At 37.6% G+C, this 24993-nt stretch overlaps 1 protein-coding gene across 1 annotated transcript in view; it reads left to right on the plus strand.

Annotated features, from left to right (window-relative positions):
* MCC (MCC regulator of WNT signaling pathway) overlaps positions 1 to 24993 on the plus strand; it is a 407995-nt gene that overhangs the window by 75793 nt on the left and 307209 nt on the right. The window contains exon 2 of the mRNA XM_036886983.2: positions 5623 to 5870. Within this exon, the coding sequence (XP_036742878.1) occupies positions 5623 to 5870 (248 nt within the window). The remainder of the gene's footprint in view (positions 1 to 5622; positions 5871 to 24993) is intronic.

Genomic DNA, 24993 nt, shown 5'->3' on the forward strand with positions numbered 1-24993 from the left:
TATCCATAGCCATGTCTCTTTGCTTTTCATTTTTAACATCAAAGCACCATTCTAAATTGTAGAACATAATATTTACGCCTCTAAGAAAATTGTCTGTTGATTAACTGAGGACTATATTTGCCACTTTGCCTTCTTCATGTATAACATTTCAATTCACTGGAATATTTCTAAACAGGGACTTCTGGGTGATCAAAAGGAAATGAAAAGAACTACCCATACATTCATTATTTATTTACTGATCATCTGTTACATGCCAGTTGCTGTTCTTGGTATTAGGAATACAACAGTGAACAAAACAGACAAAATGGGTGTGTCTGTGTTCCAATAAACTTGATTTACAAAAACAGGCAATGGTCTGGATTTGGCTGCAAGCCTTAGTTGCAGACCTTTGGCAACTAAGAGAGAAAATAAGTCAGTCATTACTGTGGAGTGGAGTACATGATCAAAGCGGGCACACATGCCTGGGGAACACAGAGCAGGGGCATTGGATTAAACTGGAGGTTACCTGAGGTATTTTGGGAAGAGTTCTGAAGGAGATGTTCAGGTGAAGCATGGGCTGAGGATTGGAGAACACGGAAGGAAGGGATGTTCTGAACAGAGGGATGAACATATGCTTAGCATGGGCACGTAAAACAGCAATGTCTGTCCTGGAAACTCAAAGAAATACAGCAGGGCTAGAATGTAGGTTGCCCACTTCAGCAGGAGGATGAGGCTAGAGAGCAAGGCCAGTGGTATCTGTTAGTTGAGAATTGTGAACAGAAGCATCTAACTTCTTACTTGAAGTAATGATTGCTTTTGCATAGCCCTCATTCCAACTGGGTTTGGGATTTAGTATCATTGTGGAAAATAATAATGTTTTTCTCTGCCTCTGAGCCTGAGAGACATAAGCCCATCTTTTGCATTATCTATTCCAGATACTGAGCTGTGAATTTCTCTGAGTGCTAAACAGCTTCATTGAATATTCGCTTTCTACTTAATTTCTCTGTAAGTTAAAGGAAGAAGAATTTAAAACGGCTTTTCTATAAAGAATGTAATAGCTGTGCATTGTGAAACCATGCAGTTTTGAGCTAGAAGCATGGGTCTTCAGTCGTCTTTTAATTTTGTCTGGTGATTGGTGTCCTCTACAGAACTGAATATTGCCTGACTTGACTAGTTCTTCTGCTGTAAAGTGGAGTCTGTTCTTCTCTTGCCTCGTGGTGATATCCCCCGAAGATAAGATCTACATATCTGACTGTGAATAAATATGAAACACCTTTTAGAGTAGTTGTAGCAATGATGAAAGGAGAAAATTTGTTTAGAGACAACTTATTTACTTAGAACACATTTAGTGAAAAAACATTCACCAAAATTTTGTGAAATTTACCCAAATGTTAACTGTGGTTATTACTGGGTAGAAGAATTACATGTAATTTGTATTTTCTCCTTTTTGCTTGTCTACATTTTCCACAGTGAATGTGTGTATTTTCTGAAATAATATACAAAAGTTTGGTTGGTTTTTTAAAGGTAGTTGTGTGATGTGATGATGTTATTGCTACTGAAAAGTTCTGCCCTTTGCTTAGTTTTGGACAATTGCAGCTTAGAATCTCTTCCTCTGATAGACAGTTCTGGCCTAGAACAGAGATGGGATGCTCAGTAAGGATGAATGACCAGCAGACACCACAGGCACACCAACCCTGCAGCCCCAGTGACGGAGGAGCTTGACAGTACCAATCCATCAAAATGTGATGGGGATCTGGTGTGTAAAGGGCGATGGGCTGGGTGTTGCACAAATCATAAGGGAGACTGATGCATGGCCAACACTGGCTACCAGGAAGAGAAGACTTGAGTGCGTGAAATAATAAAAAGAGATAAATGAAAGTCAAGTGAAACAATTCAAAAGTTGTCACAAAGCTGTATATAGTCACTGCATGAATGGTGCAGGTGTGAATGCTGTCCAATGGGAGAGACCACTTGGGGGCTCAGTGGGCTACAAGGATGCATGGAGTTGGAAGGGTTTGAGCTGAAAGTGGAAGCTACAAGGCATCTTAAGGCCTGTGCTCAGAAATCCTAGGATGTTATTTCTGCCACATTCCATGGGTTAAAGCAAGTCACTAGGCCAACCCAGATTCAAGAGCAGGGAAAAAGCCATATCATGGGGAGGAATAGCAAAGACACATTGCAAAGGGATGAGGTCATGGAGAGTATAATTCACTGAGAGTCATTTTAAATGACCTAGCTCAATGGCTTATAGTAAAACCCTGTGGTCCAAGTTCTCTAGGCCTTAGTTCTTGATATATAAAGGAGAGCTTGAGGAATTAAATTTTCTCTCTTAACCTGGTTTTCTCATCATGTTGATAACAAAATGTAATTTATTATTTCATCTGTGTATAAAATAGAAGGTACCCCATGTATAGGTGTATGTAGTCTTTCTGGTTAAATATGAAAGTATTGTTAATTAATGGCCATTGATAATTAAGGTGCTACTAATTAGTACTGTGCTCACATATGTTGACATGCCAAAAGGAAGGTATCATTGACGTTCAAGGTGGGAGACGGTAGAATAGAAAGGACAAGAGGCTTGGAATCAGGTTCATTAGATTTCGATTCCTGATTCTGCCACATGTTAGCTCCATGATTCTTTTAGCTTGTATCTTGCTCTGTAAAATGGGGACAATAGCCCCGTCCCTTGCAGGTCTGTTGTTATTGCTAGTTCTGTATCTCTATGCTGAAAGAATTTAGCTTTCATTCAGTTTTCAGAGATTAGCACTTCTATTTACAGACTGCAATGACTTTAGCAGAGTGCAATGTATTTGGTTTTTGATCTTTTACATCAGCCTCTCAGTGGCTTATTATGCATTCTCATCTGAGTTGTGATCACTACAACATTACATCAATGATGCAAAAATGCATCATTACACATTCTCCTCTGAGATGGCATTTCTAGAACACAGATCCTTTATTTCAGCTGCTTTTTGTTGAATGGGGCTTCACATGCCTGGGCAGAGCTAGGTTTCTCAGCAGAGTGCCCAAATACAGAAGTGGGCTGGGCAGGGAGGAAGGGCTGGCCTCTGCAGATTGCTTCATTTAGTGAGCAATCAGTTCAGTTCAGTAAGCATCCTTTTTCCCTGAGCAGTTCGTGCTTAATTACTGAAGACTTAACCATGAAACTGGGGATTGTGAAAGAACTATGATCAATAATTATAAAATAATCATGATAATGGTTACTATTTATTGAATACTTAAAATGTGCCAGGAACTGTTAAGTGTCTCACATGCATTATGTCATCTATCATCAGAACAACCTTATAAGATAGGTGCTATTATTACCATTATCTAGGTTTTTAAACCTAGAAAATGACATAGCAATTTGTGAAAGTAGTGTAGTATGTTATAGAAGTTACAAAATATACATAGGCAAAAATAAGAATGAAAACACCATGTTCCTATCATTCAGAAAATTTTAGTGTTAACATCTTTTTATGTGAATTTCTAAAAGTTAGAAAACTTCTTTATCTTCCACCAAGCCTAATTATTAAGACTTATTACCTAAAAATATAAGAAAGAAATTCTTATATTAGAATGCAGAATCTGAACCCTGAGCCTTCCTTTCTGTTTGCATTACTGCTTTAGCAGTCCTAATCATCCTTAAGGCTTGGGTGAATGCAGCTGAGTGTTAGGTTGCATTCTGCGAAGGGCAAAGAAGCATATGAATGCATTAAAAAAGTTACTCCAACATATCAGTTAGCTTTTGCTGGGGAACAATCACAAAATCTCATAGGCATAAACAATAAGAACTTATTCTTGATCACACATCTTGGGGGCAGCTGGGGTGGCTCTTCTTAGCTGTGGGTTTACAAGTCAGCTCAGGGGTTAATAGCTACCATGGTTTGTTCTGTCATTATGATGGCAGAAGTGGAAGGGGAAAAGCCCACCTATATGAACACATACCAGCTAACATCCCAGGGGCCAGAACAAGCTAAATGTCAACCTGATGTTAAGGGATGGGGAAGGACACACCTACCATGAGTGGCTCTGAGGCCAACACAAGGGTATAGATGTATAATACTACTGCAGGGGAATGAAAAATTAGGGCTAATCATTTAATCTACTGTACTTCCATGTGTGTATTTATTTATTCATCCACCTATCAACCTTACAAATAAAAAATAGAAATGTATACACATAGTCATATATATAATATACATATTTACGCAGACATACAGATGCACATAAGATAAAACATACGGCTATGTGTAAAAATTATGAAACATGGGTGGCATATGGAGGGAGGGTGATCAGCTAAAGAGCTAATGTAATAGGCCTCGTATAAATTGTGATAGTCTTGGAGAGTGTTATGTGTATTGAAAAACACAATTAAGAGTAAATATTAAAGCATTTCAGGGACAGGACCAACAGAAATTTGATGATCAACTGGGTACTGGAGACCAGGGCAGAGGGAATTAGGGTAAGATAGAGTAAAAAAGAAGATCTTAAAAATATTTATGATTCTGAGATCCTAGGAAACTTGGGGAAATCATAATGGCACTGATCAGGAGAAGGAATTTATGCAGGGTGACTGGGAGAGAGGAGCCGGTCTTCCTTTGCATGGTATCAGCAAGCATCAAACTGGTCAAGTTCTCAAATTATTGAACTTTATTGGTTATGTTGGGACACGAGCATTTATGAGCTTATTTTGTGACCATGGACTAGTTTCTAATGTCTGTAATCCTTTGACCTTTATTGAGACTTACAGTTGGAACAATATGAACAAAATGTTTCTCCAAAGAGTATGGATAGAGAGAAAAGAGCAAGACTTACACGTCAGGGGTCATACAGTGTCCTCCTGATAAATGTTCTTAGCCAGCAGAGTGTTGTTCTTTTTGTTCCTCTTTTATTATTTTTATTTTTCTTAAAATTTTTTATTTTTTTACATTTGGGAACCTGTAGGCTGGATATCCTTCTCTAGTCCAGCCACAGACTCCACCAACCCTTCTTGTCTTAACTCCAGCCACTTCACACTTTTATGTTATGACCTAGTCCTGAAGACATTTGGGATTTTGATCCCGCCTCTAAATCTTAGGGTTTACTAGTTGCTGATGGGAAGGTGGAAAGTACTCAAGGAAAATCAGGAAAAACCAGAGGTAGGAGGGCACTGCACTGAAAATCTAGACTAAACAATCTTTTAAAGAAGTGCTAAGATTAGCTGTTGGTCCAGGGGAATGAAAACAGAACTGGTTAAAATCTTTGTTGATCTTTTACAATCCACCTAGCTCTGCCAAGAGCAGAAACAATGTCTTTTCTGTTCTGAAACTTCATCCTACAGTGAGATTACAGAGCTGCCTCTACAGCGGCTCCATTAATCTCAAAGGAAAGGGAGAGAAGGGCATGGAGACAGGACGTAAAGGGAACAAAGGATTTTGTTTTTGCCTCACTCTTCCAAATAACAATAAAGTTCTTGTCTAGAATAACCCAGATGAAATAGATTGTTTTGCCCACTTGCCACTTTTCTAGAAGCAATGAGAAAGTTGGAAATAGGTTTACTCTATGTGATGTATTTAAGAAATACTCCCCACCCTGCCCGAAAAAACCGCACTTCCTTTGGTCTCTCCTAACAAGTTTTCTTCTGTTCATCCCCTCCTGCAGAAATGACTTGCTGATGGTCTGTCGCCATTTGAATATGGAAGAGTCTGTGGCTGAGATCATGAACCAACTGGGCGCAGATGAAAATGGGAAGATTTCCTTTCAGGATTTTACGAGGTGCCGCATGCAGCTCATTCGAGAAATTCGGAAGGAGGAAGTAGGCCTTTTTGAGAAGTCAGACAACTTCTGTAACAAGAAGAAACTGAGGGACAGAATTGCTTCCTGGCCCACGAGCAGTGACAACAGTTTAGGTAGGTACAACCAGGAGGCAGCTTGATAGTGTCCCACACCCGGGTGACCTCTGTGAGTGGGAGTGGCCTGCGCAGCCTGCTGCCAGCTTGTCCCCAGGCTGTCTTCTTGGTCACATATTCTCTGGGGGCCTGCTCGCTATTTCCCCCAGCTCTGTCCTATAGCTTCACAATCCCTAGTTTACCACTTTCTTAATTTTAGTTCCTCTTATTTACAAGTAAAATAATGCATTCAAATAGCTATTGGAGAGGAGGGGCAAACTGGGTGGGAGAGGTGCCACCTGGGTCAGCAGGCCGTAGAGAAACTGTTCGGGGTTGTCTTCAAAGCTTAGTGCGGTTCTGTTGAGGTGAGGTTTTTAAAAACCATATTTGTTTTGTTTAAAGCTTAAAAAATTTTTCTACAAAGTTTTCCTGTTCTTAAGTATTATTGTTTCCTACTGATGCAAGATAGGCAATTGGAAAAAAAAAGTTCTTAAAAGTGTTGATAATTACTGAAACTGGGTGATGAGAACATGGGGTTTATTGTACATATTTTTGCACACTCAAATATACATGTTTTATTACAAAAATTTTATGTTTACAATTTTTCAAAAGGAAACTGGCAGTTTAAAGGGTAACCTGAACAAAGGGACAGAGGAAAGTCTCTGAATTTTACCTAGACTTTAGGGAATTTTTTTTTCCTTTAAAATGTCTCCTGTATCCCCACTCTCTGTTCCTTTCTCTGCTAGCTCTAGTGGGAAGAAGCAAAGCTCCATGTTAATTGTCCATCATTTGTTAAATATATACTAATTAGCATAGATAATTATGTAATGCCCCACAGCCGTGCGTGCACGCGCACACACACATACACACACTCATCCTGAGCAGTGCTTCTGGCAGTGGAATAATTTGGAGCATTATTATTGAGTAATTGAAATCATAAAAATGTCCTAATAACCCCTATGCCGTACTATCTTAATGTATTCCATTTTAGTTTCAGATGTCTGAAAATGCATGTGCTCTCAGCATAATATGTAGAAATACTTAATTTTTGAAGAAACATTTTTCTGAGTATGAAAACAATATAGATTGTTCATTATACAAACGGAAGGAAAAACAAGCAACCAGAAGAAAATAAAAATCATCTTTAGTATCTCATCACCCAGAAATAACTGCTGCTTACATTTCTCCTCCTTTCTCTCTCATGTGTGCATGTAATATTAATTTTTTTACTGATTTTTCACATATTTCTATACAGTTTTATATCCTGAAAATTTTCCTTTGCATTTTCCTCATGCTTTTAAATAGCATTTGAAAGCATGATTTGTAATGGTTGCATGTCATGAAAAGGACATGCAGTCATATGTATTAAATGACAGAATAAATGGAATTCTTTTTGTTAAGCTGTCTTTTCTAATTTTTCTGACAAGAATATGGACTTCTTATATAAATTAATAAGCACACACATATATAATTGAAATTAGCTGTGGTATATCCCAACAATTGAATATCATATAGCCATTGAAGTAATAATAAGCATGTTTTAAATGTGTATATAGAAGGAAAATTGTGTGGGAAAAAACTATATGTCAAAAATTACATTTCAATGTGTAGTATATGTTTATAAATATTCTAAAAGAAACAGTTTTGGTAGAATTGCTGCCCATAGCCAGTTGGTTTGGCCATTTCATGAGATTGCCCCAATGAGAGAAACGGTTGAAAAATAATTCCCTTTCATTCTGTTCAATAACCACATACCTTTGGAGAAGGAAGAGTAACTGAGAGGAGGTTAATTACAAAGCATGTCATGAACTGAGGAGATGCAGCAGATGTGAATAACCAGTTTATTCTGGTAGTTCAGGTTTAGAGGCAGATTATTTGAGTGAGAATCCTGGTTCTGTCACTTACTGTGTACATGACAGGAGGCAATTACTGATCTTATCTGCATCTCAGGTTCATCTTCAAGTGTAACCTGAGAACAATGTTGTTATTTGGAGGAATACGCAAGCTAATATGTATGTAAAGCATAGAAAACAATGCCTGGCATATAATAAGCACTAAATACAAGTTCATTAACACTACATTGTTATTATCACTACTCAGTTTTATTTCCTAGATATTATCGCAGTTACAACTCATGTGTTGGGAAACAACCTTCTAGTCATTCTACTTTGAATTAAATTCATTAAAAAATCTACAATAATTAAACAAAGGTTCATGTATTCAATTAGTTTCTCTTTTCTACATCGCTGACCTTTCCTTCTGACTCTACACAGACAAACTTCAGTACCTCTCATCTTGGGGTCAGCCCTTTCGGGACTCCTCGTCCCCTCTAACCACTGCCTCGTCTCTCTGCTCCTCTTCACAGCAAAACTTGTTGAAGAGTTTGTCTGCATTGAATGCCTCTAGGCCTTACCCCTCCTTCCTTCACCCCACCCTTCCCAGCATCAGTCATCACCACCCACTGAACCTGATCTTATGGCCCACAGTGGTTCTTTGACGTTTGGCTCAGCTGACTACTCCCTCATTTGGTGGCACTTTATTCTCTTGGACTCTTAACACTACATTCTCCTGGGTTTCCGTCTATCATTTTGGCATCCCTTTTTCAGTCTGTCTTTTTTTTTTTTTTTGACTCTTTCTCCTGTACCACTTCCAAATTTTGAGGTGTCTTGGGGCTGCATTGTCATCCTAGGTGATTTCATACAGTTACATGATTTTAAATACAATTTTGTGCTCAGGACTCCTCCATGTGTACATCTAGCCCTGCCCTTCCCCATGAGCTTCAGCAGTAAGTAAAACTGACACATATTCCTGGCTGTGTTATAGACCTCTCAACCTTAACACAGTCAACGGGATGTTTGGATCCCTGCCCCACTCTTCCTCTTACGGCCCTTTCTCTCCCAGATATCCTCATCTAGGGAATAAGATCATCCACCAGTTTGTTCAAGCCAGCAAGTCTCATCATCTCTTTTGCCAGAATCTGCCCACTTTGTTCTCCAGCCACCACCCTTGTCTAAATCACCATCATGTCTTCCCCTGACTACTAAAACAGCCTTTGACTGGCCTGATTTCTACCTTGATCTCCTGCATTTCGTTCTTTATCTTGTAGCTAGAGTGGTGTTTTAACATTATAAAAACATGGTTAGGTTATCCCAGGTCTACAATACTCCATGGCTTCCATGTCATCTAAAATACCATCCATGTTCCTTACCGCAGTCTGGCCCATACCCACCACTCTAACTTGTTATCATACTGATTCCCCTGACTTACTATACAGGCTCCAGCCATACTGGCCCTTCCTGCTATTGCTCTAATTTAGCAAATTCAGCCAGCCTCCCACCTTTGTCCTGGCACTTCCCTCTGGTCTAGAACACTCTTCTTTCTGACCTTTGCATTATATGACTGGCTCTTTCCTGTTATTCAGATTTCAGCTTAAATATTTCCTCTTTAGAGAGGCCTTTCCAAGCTAACGTGACTTCTTATTCACAAGCTCTTATTGCTTCTTGGCACTTATTCTTATTTGACATTATGTTGTGTACTTACTTGAAGACTTATTTATCTGTCTCCCCAGCTTGTATACCCCAACACTTAGATTGGTGCATGGCACATCGGAGATGCTCAGTACATATTTGTTGATGAATTAATGAGCAATATACTGTGTTCATGCTCTTTTAGGGATACACGGCAGGGCAGTGTATGGTTGCAGACACTAAGGAACCTACAATTTAATTGTGGACTCATAAGCACATGACAAATTAAATAGCAATAAAGTTTAAATTAGAGTCAACAAAACTTTAGTAGCCATTGAATATAGTGCTCAAGATAAGGCCTACGAGGAGATCTAAGAAATGCTGTGAGCAGGAGTTTCAGGAGGGAATTAGGATTTTATCTGTGATTTGCACTATGGAGAGCAGTAGAAAGGATATTGTACTGTTGTGGGAAAAGCCTAATAGAAACTTTAGTTTAACAGGGAAGTGTCAGAAAGACTTTACTGTGGTGCCTGCCATTTCACAGCACGTCCACAGCAAGGGCTCAGCTGGCAGGAAAAGAAGACCTATCAAAATACTACCTGCTCAACTTGTAGGAGGAATTTCGATGGATTCATTTTTCCCAAATGTTTTCCACAAAACACCTATTTCAAGGGATGGATCATAAATACTACATGAGGAAAGAATTCCTTTGTTAAGTACACTTGAAAACTTTGGATGAAATTAGCTTAATGGTTTTCTTTACTGGGAGACTTCCCAGTCTTTAATATGCTAATGTGTTTTGGGACTCTCCAAGAGAAGAATAAAATATGTAGCATTTCCCACATTTATGTGACCATGAACTTTTATTTAAGAATCTTCTCTTAGGCCTTACATTCTCAGTTTAGGTATACTTTGGGGAAAAATTAAGATATCTGACCAACTAGGTCATGATAGACTTTTATATCTATTTTAAGCCATCTTAGAAATAATATGTTAAAATTTTTGTGTCTTTCATCCATTAGCTATGTAAAATTTATTAATTATAGAAATGACAATAATAAAAATGGTTAAAAATTACTAATATTTACTATGCACAAGGCAATTTTCTAGGCACTTTACTTGTGTTATATGCTAGAAAGATAAATCCCAGGTTTACCACTGAGTTGCCATGGGACTAGGCTGAATTCCTGACTATTATGAGCTTCAATTTTCTTATCTCTAAAGATAGAGTAATAATACTTGCATTATAATGTAGTTGGAAGGATTTAGTGAGATTTAATTTTGCAGTCCCTAAATTGTGCCTATTTGTATTAGGTTTTTAATAAAAAAGAGTGATACTATAATTACCATTATAATCTCTACTCCTTGTGACTACCTTAGTTTAGATTAGAATCTTCCTTATATAGAGGAGGACACTGAGGCTCAGAGAAGTTAAGTGACTTGCTCTAAGCCACAGAGCTACTAAGGAGTTGAGAACACTTAAGACATTGCTGATTGAAAGAGGTGATTCTTTGAGTTCCCTGCAACTTTTACTTAGAAAACGTTTGTGGTGATGACCAAGGTACAAACTAAAAAGAACACTGCCATCCAGAGGTCACTCCTGGAAATTGCAGACACTTTGTGCCTAGGGTCTTCTTGAGGGGAGGGATCTGAGGGCAGTTCCAATTAGATAAGCCCATCTTTTTGGCAGCAAAATGACAGCATATATTACCACAAAATAGTTAACAGGTTTTGTGTATGTTGCCTAATTCCCAGTGGAAAACAAATAATTGAGATTCATTATAATTATTTGTAATTTTCATTTTAAATTTTAAATTTAAAAAACTTAAATCACATTTCAAAAATTGTGATTGAAAATATTTTCAATTTTCTTTGTGATTAGGAAAGACTCTGGAGTTAAAAAATCTTCCTAGCATTAGGTGCTTATATATGTCAGCAATTCCAAGAAAGCCTTTATTGAAACACGCTTTTTTAACAAACAGGATTTTACTTCAACCGAGCTGTAAACTTTACACATGACTTCTATATATTGGTGTCAAAAGTGTGAATTACATGAAACAGGTAGTGCTTCTGGGTGATGACCACTGAAACCCACTGGATTGCCTGAGGAGAACTGATACAAGCCTTCAAGCTTCCTGATGAGGTTGTTACAAATCTGTGCTTTTCAGACCTTTGGGGGGCACTTTTTTTTCTTCCTTTGGTCAGGTCTCAGCGAGCAGCAGACCTTACTTGAATCAAATCCCCATGGTTTTAAAACATTGCTTAAGACAGCACATGTTAAAACCTGTTAATTAGTACAACTAAATTTAATTTATGCTAAGATTAGAACACTGGGCACAGTTTCTAATAACTTATATCTTCAAAGATGCTTTATGGCTTTGCCTTGAGATATATTCCCACCGGATGTGTTAGCCTACATTACTGCTCTAAGAATATCCCTGTGGTCAGGAAGGAACATACATATAAAGTACTGAAGTTTCTCAGAAAAACAAATAGCAAGAATTTCCCTAACAGGAAGTCAAAATAAAAAGTTAGATCAAAGAATATATAGTTTAGGCAGGAAGATCTCCACACCCCACAAGCCTGAGGGAGGAAATGTAAGGAGATATCCTGATTGGCAGATTTAAAGAAACATACAAGCAGTTCCTTGAATTTTGCTTTAGTATCTTGTTTTTAAAAAGTTAAAACCATAATTACTTAATATACACAAAACCTGTCAGTCCTGACACATCCCATTTTTTTCAGAATGAATGTTACTCTGAAATATTGTTGGGGTTTTTTTGTGTGTGTGTATGTTAATGTTTTTCTAAACTCTTAAAATAGGCTAACTTAAGTGAGACAAGAAGGCATTTTCCAATCCAATTGGATTAGCTCTAGTATGTAGTTTTGGCTAGTGAACTAAGAAACTCAAAAGTGGTTTAAGTCCCTTATGGGCTCTGGATGAACAATTAATTATTAACAAGGAGTTTTTAAATAAAGTCATTCATGAGAGTGATTCATTGTTAAAAATCCTCTCCAGCCAGCATAAAACCAGACTAAATTCACAATAGTTTTTAGCTCTGATTGAAGGTTTCAGGAAGTTTGTTTTTTACATACTCTTAGCCCTATGTCATAGGTTGGACAATATGTTTATTTAATTTTTTCTCTTCTTAAATTGGGAGTTAGAATAGGCTTCTAAAGTCTTTAAGTGATAGGTACCGTTTTATGTTTTCCTATTGCATACTGAGAATACTGTCAATCAACTGTAGATTGACTGTTCTTTAGATTTAGTTTATGTGGACTTGGCCACTTCTTTGATTAAATTAGCCCACTTGTATGTCTTCTTACTAGTCATCAGCCTTCCCGTCCTTGAGCAGGTCTGAATCCCTGCTGATCCATCTGTTTGTATTTAGACTGTCACTGCCATGCTCTGGATCTGGGTCCTCCTGCCTGCCCTCTGAATGACTGTAGTTTCTGCCTGATTCCCGTTGATGCTGCTGTAACGTACTAATATTTTTAATATGTACTCATGGTAAAATGCACTGATTCTCTTTTATCTACTTAATAGACTCTACTGTGTCACCTCTGAGCTCTTCTGGATGTCAAAACTCCTCACCACCCTGTGGGCTCATCTGACCATATCCCATTTGTTGCCCATTACTTGCCCATGTAGGCCCTTAGCTTCAGTAATGCTGGCCTTTTTGGTACATTTTTCTCAGACATACTTCTTGAGTTTTGATTATTCTGTACTTTACCAATTATTAGAGCTTTTTGGTGACAAGTGGCAAATACCCCACACTGATACTCTGAAGGAAAGGAGAGGGAGACAGAGAGAGAGAGACAGACAGACAGACAGAGAATGGATGAGAATGAATGGATAAGGATGTGCTGGTGAAGTGTGGGCCTTTAGATCTAGCATGAATGGATCTGGAGGCCCGAATGCCATTAGTTTTCTCTCTGTGTCTCGGCCTTTCCTTCAGGATTGTCTTTATTCTCAAGCTCCTCGTTGTGGCCTCCAGCAGCCCAGGCTTATGCCCATTCTGTTGAGTAACCACAAGAGAAAAGAGCGATTTTTCTCCTCACAGCAACTCCACAAAAGTCCTGGAAATTGGTCTCACTAGGTGTTCTTGGGTCATACACCTATCCCTCAACAAGTCCCTCTGGCCAGAATGCAGTGGTCTGCTTGGCTGGCCTGGATCGCATGCTCCCCCTGTGAAATTGGGGTGGAGTGGGCTCTATCCACGTCATATGGACTGAGAGTTGAAAAAGGGGCAGGGAATCAAGGTGTTATCACCACAAAAGTGAATGGATGCTGGCCAGGCAAAAAGAACAGATGTCTAACGCATGGTACTGTCATAGAAATCTTACCTCCTTTTCTTTTCTTTATATATATTCTTGCAATCCTCACAAGACTTTAATAATGCTGTATAAAACTGGTATGTACACATATATATTTAGCAACTAGGATTCATGTGTATCTTGTCACACAAATTGTGAATTTTAAAAATAAACTTTGTTTTTTAAAATGTATTTTTATTATATTCTGTGCATATATCTATCATTGCAATTATGAACCATCTTGTGTTATAATTATCCATTTGTATGTGTGTCTGATTATGCATCCTGGGAAAATAGCAGAACCTGACACATGGCAAACCCTAGATGAATGTTTGATGAATAAATGAAGGTATTAATGAGCGAAACTTTTTGGTACCCATAGTACCTAGTCTCAGGTTTCATAACTATTTGTAGATAGCATGGGCTTCTTTCCTTGAGGTACAGCTATTCCTTTGAAATAAGACATCTGTGTTTGGATCTGGGCAATTAAAAAAATAAAATTAGCCCAAGTTATAGATCAACCTTACAAGGTTAGTTTTTTTCCTTCAAATTAATTTTTATCCTGAGGTTATAGTCTCAAGCTGGATGTAATAAAAGTGCCAGAACTTTTAGCTAGTGTCTAGCAGGTGCCTTCACTCTGATACTTGCTGCTAAAGCATGGTGTGCTTGACTGAAAAATAATTTTGCTGCTCTTCCTATAAAGAGATGTTGTCTTTCCCCCACCCCATGAATCTAGGGTGGCTTTGTGGTTTATTTTGATCAACAGAATGTGGCAAGACTGCAGTCATGCATGTTCTGGAGTCTAGGCTTCAAAAGGCTTTCCAGCTTCCTGCTTCACCTCTTGGAACATTCCTGCATCCATGAAAGGAAGTCTGGGCTAGACTAACAAATGGCAAGAGAGCACACAGAGAGGCCCAGCTAACAGCCAGCATCAAGGCCCTGACATATGAGTGAGTGTGCACATTTTGGTCCTTCCAGCCCCAATCGAGCTACTAGGGGACCTCAAATCACAGGAGTGAGCTTAGATGAGATAAGATGGAGAAACTCTCCAAGTGAGCCCATCCCAAAATATTGACCCCCAGAATCACAAGAAACAATAAATTGTTGCTGCTTTAAGTCATGAAGTTATGTGATGTCTTACTATGTAGAAATAGACAAGTGATACATATAGGGAATTACCCTCAGTAACTTTGTGAAATTATTATGAATATGAATCAAGACAAAAGACCCAAAGCCTCTACAGATTTGATGCAATCCCTAGCAAAATACCAGTGGCATTTTTCACAGAACCAGGAAACCTAAAATCTCTATGGAACCACAAAAGACCCCAAATAGCCAAAGCAATCCTGAGAAAGAAGAACAAAGCTGGAAGCATCATACATCCTGATTTTGAAGTATGTTACAAACTATAGTAGTGAAAACAGTACTGGCATAAAAACAGACCCATAGACCAGTGGAACAGAATTGAGAGCCTAGAAATATATCTATGCATATACAGTCAACTAATATTTGACAAGGGGGCCAAGAATACTCAATGGAGAAAGGATAGTCTCTTTAATAAATGGTGTTGGGAAAACTGGATATTCACATACAAAAGAATGAACTTGACCCCAATGTTAAAACACTCACAAAATTAACTTGGAATGGATTAAATACTTAAATGTATGGCCTGAAACTGTAAAACTACAATAAAACATAGGGAAAAAGTCCTTGATGGTTGGTCTTGGCAAAAATATTTTGGATATGACACCAAAAGCATAGAAAACAAAAGCAAAAATAAGTAAAGGGATTATATCAAACAAAAGGTTCTGCACAGCAAAAGAAACACTAGCAAATGTAAAGGCAACCTATGGAATGGGAGAAAATATTTGCAAACCATCTATCTGACGAAAGGTTAATATCCAAAATATATAAAGAACTCATACTTCTCAGTAGCAAAAGACAAGCAATCTGGTCAAAAAAATGGGCAGAGGACTTGAATAGACATTTTTCCAAATACATACAAATGACCAGCAGATACATGAGAAGATATTCAACATTACTAATCATCGGGAAAATGCAAATCAAAAACACAATGAAATATCATCTCACACTTGTTAAAATGACTATCATCAAAAAACCAAGAGATTTCAAGTATTGGCAAGGATGTGGAGAAAGGGAACCATTGTGCATTATTAGTGGGTATGTAAATTGGTGCAGATACTATGGAAGACAGCATGGAGGTTTCTCAAGAAAATAAAAATAGAATTACCATATGGCCCAGAAATCTCACTTTTTCTTAAGGAAATCAAATTACTATATCAAAGAGATAATTGCACTCCCATGTTCATAGCAGTGTAATTGACAATAGACAAGATGTGGGAAAACCTAAGTGTCCATTGGTGGATAAAAGGATAAAGAAGATGTGGTGTATATATGCAATGGAATAATATTCAGCCATGAGAAAGAAGAAAATCTTGCTATTTGCAACATGTATGAACCGTGAGGGCATTATGATAAGGGAAATAACTCAGACAGAGAAAGACAGATACTGTATATTCTGACTTATACGTGGAATCTAGAAATGCTGAACTCAAAGAAGTAGAGTAGAATGGTGGTTGCCAGGGGCTGGGGGTCAGGGGAAATGGGGAGATGTTGGTCAAAGGTGACAAACTTCAGCTATAAGATGAGTAAATTTTAGAGATCTAGTGCACAGCGTAGTGACTATAGTTAACTATACTGTATTATATACTTGAGAGGTTTAAAGAGAGTAGATCTTAAATGTCATCACCACACACTAAAATGGCAGTTATGTGAGGAGATAGGTGTTAACTAAACTTATTATGGTAATCATTTTCGTGAAATACATGCTCATCAAATTATCACTTAACACATGTTAAACTTACACATGCTGTGTGTCAATAATATCTAAATAAAGCTGGAAAAAAGATAAAACACATAAATAGAACTAGTACAGGATTATGTGTGATCAAGTGAAAAATTCTTTATGTGAGCCAAATAAGAAGTGCTGAAGAAAATGGGAAAGGGTAATCATTGTTGGACAGAGATATCAGAGAAGACTTTTGGGAAAAATAAAGCCCAAGCTGATCTTAGTGAACTAGAAAGAACTGGAAGAATGTAGAAATAAGGAAGCACCTAGGTGGTGATGAGTTGGAGAAGTGTTTGTTAGAAAGTATTAAACCTATAATTAAATTAAATGCTCCTGTGCCTCATATTGAGTTGTGTGAGTAACTGGGGACCCTGCAGAAGTTGTTGGGGATGGGAGGGTTACTAAAAACCCCCAAAACAAATATGCTTCTCAAACATTGGTATGATTGGTTATTTGGAGGAAAAGTTATATAACTTGATAAGTTTTTTTAAATTGAAGCTTGGTAAGTTTTTTTTATTTTTTATTTTTTATTTTGGTATCATTAATCTACAATTACGTGAGGAACATTATGTTTACTAGACTCCCCCCATCACCAAGTCCCCACCACAAATCCCATTGCAGTCACTGTCCATTAGCGTAGTAAGATGCTGTAGAATCACTACCTTTCCTCTCCATGCTGTACATCCTTCCACGTGCCCCCACCCCCACATTATGCATGCTAATCGTAATGCCCCCTTTATTCTTCCCCCCCTTATCCCTCCCTTCCCACCCATATTCCCCAGTCCCTTTCCCTTTGGTAACTGTTAGTCCATTCTTGGGTTCTGTGAGTCTGCTGCTGTTTTGCTCCTTCAGTTTTTTCCTTATTCTTATACTCCATAGATGAGTGAAATCATTTGATACTTGTATTTGTCCGCCTGGCTTATTTCACTGAGCATAATACCCTCTAGCTCCATCCATGTTGTTGCAAATGGTAGGATTTATTTTCTTCTTATGGTTGAATAATATTCCATTGTGTATATGTACCATGTCTTCTTTATCCATACATCTACTGATGGACACTTACATCCATTTCTTGGCTATTGTAAACAGTGCTGTGATAAACATAGGGGTGCATATGTCTTTTTGAAACTGGGCTGCTGCATTCTTAGGGTAAATTCCTAGGAGTGGAATCCTGAGTCAAATGGTATTTTTATTTTGAGTTTTTTGAGAAATCTCCATACTGCTTTCCACAGTGGTTGAACTAATTTACATTCCCACCAGCAGTGTAGGAGAGTTCCCCTTTCTCCACAACCTCGCCAACATTTGTTGTTGTCTGTCTTTTGGATGGTAGCCATCCTTACTGGTGTGAGGTGATTTCTCATTGTGGTTTTAATTTGCATTTCTCTGATGACAAGCTATGTGGAGCATCTTTTCATGTGCATGTTGGCCATCTGAATTTCTTCTTTAGAGAACTGTCTATTCAGCTCCTCTGCCCATATTTTAATTGGATTATTTGCTTTTTGTTTGTTGAGGTGTGTGAGCTCTTTATATATTTTGGATGTCAGCCCTTTATTGGATCTGTCACTTATGAATATGTTCTCCTATACTGTAGGATGCCTTTTTGTTCTATTGGTGGTGTGCTTTGCTGTACAGAAACTTTTCAGTTTGATATAGTCCCAGTTGTTCATTTTTGCTGTTGTTTCCCTTGCCCAGGGAGATATGTTAATGAAAAAGTCGCTCAAGTTTATGTCCAAGAGATTTTTGCCTATGTTTTTTTCCAAGAGTTTTATGGTTTCATGGCTTACATTCATTACATTCAGGTCTTTGATCCATTTCAAATTTACTTTTGTGTATGGGGTTAGACAATGATCCAGTTTCATTCTCTTACATGTAGCTGTCCATTTTTGCCAACACCAGTTGTTGAAGAGGCTGTCATTTCCCCATTGTATGTCCATGGCTCCTTTATCATATATTAATCGACTATATATGTTTGTGTTAATATCTGGACTCTCTATTCTGTTCTGCTGGTCTATGGGTCTGTTCTTGTGCCAGTACCAAATTGTCTTGATTACTGTGGTTTTGTAGTAGAGCTTGAATTTGGGAAGCGAGAGCCCCCCTGCTTTATTCTTCCTTCTCAGGATTGCTTTGGCTATTCAGGGTCTTTGGTGGTTCCATATGAATTTTAAAACTATTTGTTCCAGTTCGTTGAAGAATGTTGTTGGTATTTTAATAGACATTGCATTGAATCTGTAGATTGCTTTAGGCAGGATGGCCATTTTGACTGTATTAATTCTTCCTAACCAAGAGCATGGAATGAGTTTCCATTTGTTAGTGTCCTCTTTAATTTCTCTTAAGAGTGTCTTGTTGTAGTTTTCAGGGTATAGGTCTTTCACTTCCTTGGTTAGGTTTATTCCTAGGTATTTTATTCTTTTCGATGCAATTGTGAATGGAATTGTTTTCCTGATTTTTCTTTCTGCTAGTTCATCGTTAGTGTATAGGAAAGCAACAGATTTCTGTGTATTAATTTTGTATCCTGCAACTTTGCTGAATTCAGATATTAGTTCTAGTAGTTTTGGAGTGGAGTCTTTAGGGTTTTTTTAATGTCCAATATCATGTCATCTGCAAATAGTGGCAGTTCAGCTTCTTCTGTACCAATCTGGATGCCTTGTATTTCTTTGTTTTGTCTGATTGCTGTGGCTGGGACCTCCAGTACTATGTTGAATAACAGTGGGGAGAGTGGGCCTCCCTGTCTTGTTCCCAATCTTAGAGGAAAAACTTTCAGCTTCTTGCTGTTAAGTATAATGTTGGCTGTGGGTTTGTTGTATATGGCCTTATTACATTGAGGTACTTGCCCTCTATACTCATTTTGTTGAAAGTTTTTATCATGAATGGATGTTGAATTTTGTCAAATGCTTTTTCAGCATCTATGAAAATGATCATGTGGTTTTTTGTCCTTCTTTTTGTTGATGTCGTGGATGATGTTGATGGATTTTCGAATGTTGTACCATCCTTGCATCCCTGAGGTGAATCCCACTTGATCATGGTGTATGATCCTCTTCATGTATTTTTGAATTGGGTTTGCTACTATTTTGTTGAGTATTTTTGCATATATGTTCATCAGGGATATTGATCTGTAATTTTCTTTTTTTGTGGTGTCTTTGCCTGGTTTTGGTATTAGGGTGATGCTGGCTTCATAGATTGAGTTTGGAAGTATTCCCTCCTCTTCTATTTTTGGAAAACTTTAAGGAGAATGGGTACTATGTCTTCTCTATATGTCTGGTAAAATTCAGTGGTGAATCCATCTGGCCCAGGGGTTTTGTTCTTGGGTACTTTTTGATTACTGATGCAATTTCTTTGCTCGTAATTGGTCTGTTTAGATTTTCTGTTTCTTCCTTGGTTAGTCTTGGAAGGTTGTATTTTTCTAGGAAGTTGTCCATTTCTTCTAGGTTTACCAGCTTGTTAGCATATAAATTTTCATAGTATTCTCTAAAATGTTTTGTATTTCTGTGGGGTCTGTTGTGATTTTTCCTTTCTTATTTCTGATTCAGTTGATGTGTATAGATTCTCTTTTCCTCTTAATAAGTCTGGCTAGGGGCTTATCTATTTTGTTTATTTTCTCAAAGAACCAGCTCTTGGTTTCATTGATTTTTTTCTATTGTTTTATTCTTCTCAATTTTATTTATTTCTTCTCTGATCTTTATTATGTCCCTCCTTCTGCTGACCTTGGGCCTCATTTGTTCTTCTTTTTCCAGTTTCAATAATTATGACTTTAGACTATTCATTTGGGATTGTTCTTCCTTCTTTAAATAGGCCTGGATTGTATATACTTTCCTCTTAGAACTGCCTTTGTTGCATCCCACAGAAGTTGGGGCTTTATGCTGTTGTTGTCATTTGTCTCCATATATTGCTTGACCTCTGTTTTAATTTGGTCATTGATCCATTGATTATTTAGGAGCATGTTGTTAAGCCTCCATGTTTTTGTGAGCCTTTTTGTTTTCTTTGTACAATTTATTTCTAGTTTTATGCCTTTGTGGTCTGAGACGTTTGTTGGTAGAATTTCAATCTTTTTGAATTTACTGAGGCTCTTTTTGTGGCCTAGTATGTGGTCTATTCTGGAAAATGTTCCATGTGCACTTGAGAAGAATGTGTATCCTGCTGCTTTTGGGTGTAGAGTTCTGTAGATGTCTGTTAAGTCCATCTGTTCTAGTGTGTTGTTCAGTGCCTCTGTGTCCTTACTTATTTTCTGTCTGGTGGATCTGTCCTTTGGAGTGAATGGTGTGTTGAAGTCTCCTAGAATGAATGCATTGCATTCTATTTCCTCCTTTAATTCTGTCAGTATTTGTTTCGCATATGTTGGTGCTCCTCTATTGGGTGCATATATATTTATAATGGTTATATCCTCTTATTGGACTGACCCCTTTATCATTATGTAATGTCCTTCTTTATCTCTTATTACTTTCTTTGTTTTGAAGTCTATTTTGTCTGATACAAGTGCTGCAATACCTGCTTTTTTTCCCTATTGTTTGCATGAAATATTTTTTTCTATCCTTTGACTTTTAGTCTGTGTATGTCTTTGGGTTTGAGGTGAGTCTCTTGTAAGCAGCATATAGATGTATCTTGCTTTTTTATCCATTCTGTTCCTCTGTGTCTTTTGATTGGTGCATTCAGTCCATTTACACTTAGGGTGATTATTGCAAGCTATGTACTTATTGCCATTGCAGGCTTTAGATTCGTGGTTACCCAGGGTTCAAGGGTAGCTTCTTTACTGTCTAGCCATCTAACTTAACTCTCTTATTAAGCTATTATAAACACAGTCTGATGATTCTTTATTTCTCTCCCTTCTTATTCCTCCTCCTCCATTCTTTATATGTTAGGTGTTTTATTCTGTACTCTTTTGTGTTTCCTTTGACTGCTTTTGTGAGTAGTTGATTTTATTTTTTGCCTTTAATTAGTATTTGGTTGGTCTGCTTTCTTTGGTGTGATTTTATTTTCTCTGTTGACATCTATTTAGCCTTAGGAGTGCTTCCATCTAGAGCAGTCCCTTTAAAATATCCTGTAGAAATGGTTTGTGGGAGGCAAATTCCCTCAACTTTTGTTTGTCTGGGAATTGTTTAATCCCTCCTTCATATTTAAATGATAATCATGCTGGATACAGTATTCTTGGTTCAAGGCCCTTCTGTTTCATTGCATTAAATATAACATGCCATTCTCTTCTGGCCTGTAAGGTTTCTGTTGAGAAGTCTAATGATAGCCTGATGGGTTTTCCTTTGTAGGTGACCTTTTTTCTCTCTCTGGCTGCCTTTAATACTCTGTCCTTGTCTTTGATCTTTGCCATTTTAATTATTATGTGTCTTGGTGTTGTCCTCCTCCTTGGGTCCCTTGTGTTGGGAGTTCTGTGGGCTTCCATGGTCTGAAAGACTATTTCCAACCCCAGTTTGGGGAAGTTTTCAGCAATTATTTCTTCAAAGACACTTTCTATCCCTTTTTTCTCTTCTTCTTCTTCTGGTACCCCTATAATGCGAATATTGTTCCATTTGGATTGGTCTTGGCAAATTTTTTAAAAAATTGTGTTAAAGCAAATTCTGATATATGTGGAATAGAACTCAACATTCAAATGAATTTTCAATATAAAACATGAGACCTCAAAGAAATCTCTGGCCTGAATGTATCTCAGTCTGTCCCCCAAGGCTTCTTTGACTTCTCTCTGCCTTTGGAGTAGTTTGGGGGAAGAAGTACCCCTAAGAGAAGCACAGTTAAAGAATCTCTTTATTTTTAGAGCTCTTTACTCTTGAGCTCCCAGAGTATGACCCAAGAATTACTATTATTATGACCTGAGAATTATGAAGTGTAAACCTTGGGCTTCTTTCTCTCTAACTTGTTATCTTGGGGTATCGAGGGCTCTTGATGCTTAAGGTGACAACTGCTCTGCTGCAGGTAGTAACTTACAGAGCCCAGCAGGTCAAGGAGTAAAGAAGACCTAAGGCCGCCCAAACACTATAAAGATCACCAGGAAAGATGTTTTCCAGAATGGCTACTATTGCAATGACTTCGATATTTTTAAAAGAAGAAAAAGAACCACAGTTCTGCATGTACAGGGAAGTGATCCTTCAGCTGAAAACATATTAATGCAGGAAAATCTTGATCATCTAGCAGCAGTTTATATATGGCAAATCTTGCTTTCAAATTATGAGCATAATTAAAGATATAACATAATAGTGTACTTAATATATCTCACAGCTGTAATAACCTGCAGATCAGCGGCATCTACTAAAATGAAAAGGTTTCCTTTTTCCTAACCCAAGGAAAATATGAAACAATCAAATAGAAAATCTGTTGAGGTTTAACCTGAGAAGTCATGTCATCTGCCGTGAAGAGGCCAAGAGATCTTCTGAACAAGGGAATGGGATAGGATACTGTGCATGCCCTCCCCAAGTTATGTCCTTATTGGTTATTTGAGGGTTCTCAGATAATTGAACCTACATATTAAAACATAAGATAAAACAGCTAGTGAAACCAAAGATAACAAATGACAGACATTATTGGAGACAGTGAGAATTATCAAGATTCAGATGCAGGCTATCTATCTGTCAGAATGAAAATTTTCTATGTTGGATATATTTGAACTTCAGTTCTTTGTATTTGGCTTTTCTTAGTCTGAACTTTAAATTCTGCATTTAAAATGTTAAATTCTGTTTATGTGCATTGGCTATCATCTCTCCTTTCTGCAGCCACTGCAGACAGAAGAAAAAACTAAAGGACGATGTAAGAGGAAAAAAGTGCAATATATTTCTTTTTTAAACTTTTAAGCAGGCATGTGTGAGATCACTGGATTCTCAGGTATTTCTTGAGATAGGAAATATTTTCATTTTCTTTTGTAGATTATTAACCTCATGTGCATCAATATGCTCTTGGGAAGTCATTTACATTGTTGTAAAATAATGTCTCAAGTAGTGCAAACTGGTTCTGTCTCTTGATTTTGACTTTTATTGGTGTTTCAAGCTATTTGGTGCTGCTCCTTTCGAATATGTTTTAGCTCACTTCCCAATGGCATTCCTCCCTTCAGGTTAGTCAGCATAAAAGGGAAACCACGTGTGCTTATTTCGGGTGGTAACCCTGGCATAAAGGGAGCCAGTGATTAACTGTGTTGATTGTACCTTTTGATTGACATATAACACAGTAAAAAAAGATAACTCGTATGCATCCATAAAATGAGAGCTAACTCAATACACAATGGCATTCATCTTTTTTTTTCTCTCCAGCGTGATCTAACTAAAGCAATTCATTAAGTGTCGCTGTTTTTATGGGATGTTGGAGCTGTTCCAATTTCAGTGGCAGTGATACAATTTGGCATGATTTTAGATATTTTTCATGGACTAGAAATGATTACTTGGCTGAGATAAAGATTCAGTCTGCTCACACAAAGTGTTTAGTTTGGCCAGACTTGTTCATTGTCCATTGTTCATTGTAGAGAATCGGTCACTCAGCTTTATAATCACAAAAGGCTCAGGAAGGCTTATTTTACTTCCTGTTTTATCTCTTGTAAAACTACTGCACGGTCTTTAGAGGGTGTAAATGAAAGGGCGTAAATAATAGATGACTGTTTGAATCAGTTAAATCTTTATGGTTGTTTTGGAAGGGTTTTGTATGGTTTCCAGTTGATCCATTTAAGTTTGTTATCTACAAGAAAAACATTTTTGCTTCTAGTTGAAGCAGAATTTAATCTTATACCTTGTGTATTGAATTAGCTCTCATTTTATGGATGCATATCAGTCAGTTCTAGATTAATTTTAATGCAAAAAAAATGACCATGTCAGATTTCTGTCTTGGTATTTATAGTGTTTTCTTTGATATCTCTGACTTGGAGTACTTTGATAAAATTTTGCCCTGGAATTACAAGATTACAGCCTAGAGGGTCTGCTAAATATCACCTAGTTTCACCCTCTAGATGGTATAGATGAAGAAACGAGAGCTGGAGGGTTAAATAATAATAATTCTCAGGTCATAGACTTAGATGACGGCATGGCTGCTACTAGACTGGAATCCTCCTGGCTTCTGGTTTAATCATTTTTCTGCTATCTCACAGCTGTTCTTCCCTACTTTTCTCTTGCTATATTAACAAAAACTTAGAATCCGGTCTCCAAGATGTAATTTTTTAGATGTATCTTTTTCTTGTTAGGACTTTCCATGTAGAGATTAAGGTGTGAAAATGCCACCCTCGACTCCCAAACAGTAAATATAGTTACCAACCTCACCTATTTCAGTTGTTTTAGTACCAATATCAAGAGACTCAAATGCTCATACATATTTTCTAGCATTTTACCTTTGCCCTTTTCCTCGTTATATTATCCTTCAAAGATATTTCACATAATGTATCTCTTTTGAATAACAGTAACTAGGCCCAGAATCTCAGGGATGTAAACATTAACATGCCATACCATCATCTTGCCATGTTTATGTCAACATTGTACTTAGATGTCACCTATCTCCAAAATTGTCACTGGAAGGTACTGGC

The sequence above is a fragment of the Manis pentadactyla genome, chromosome 2 (assembly GCF_030020395.1).
Source record: "Manis pentadactyla isolate mManPen7 chromosome 2, mManPen7.hap1, whole genome shotgun sequence".
Taxonomy (NCBI): Eukaryota; Metazoa; Chordata; class Mammalia; order Pholidota; family Manidae; genus Manis; species Manis pentadactyla.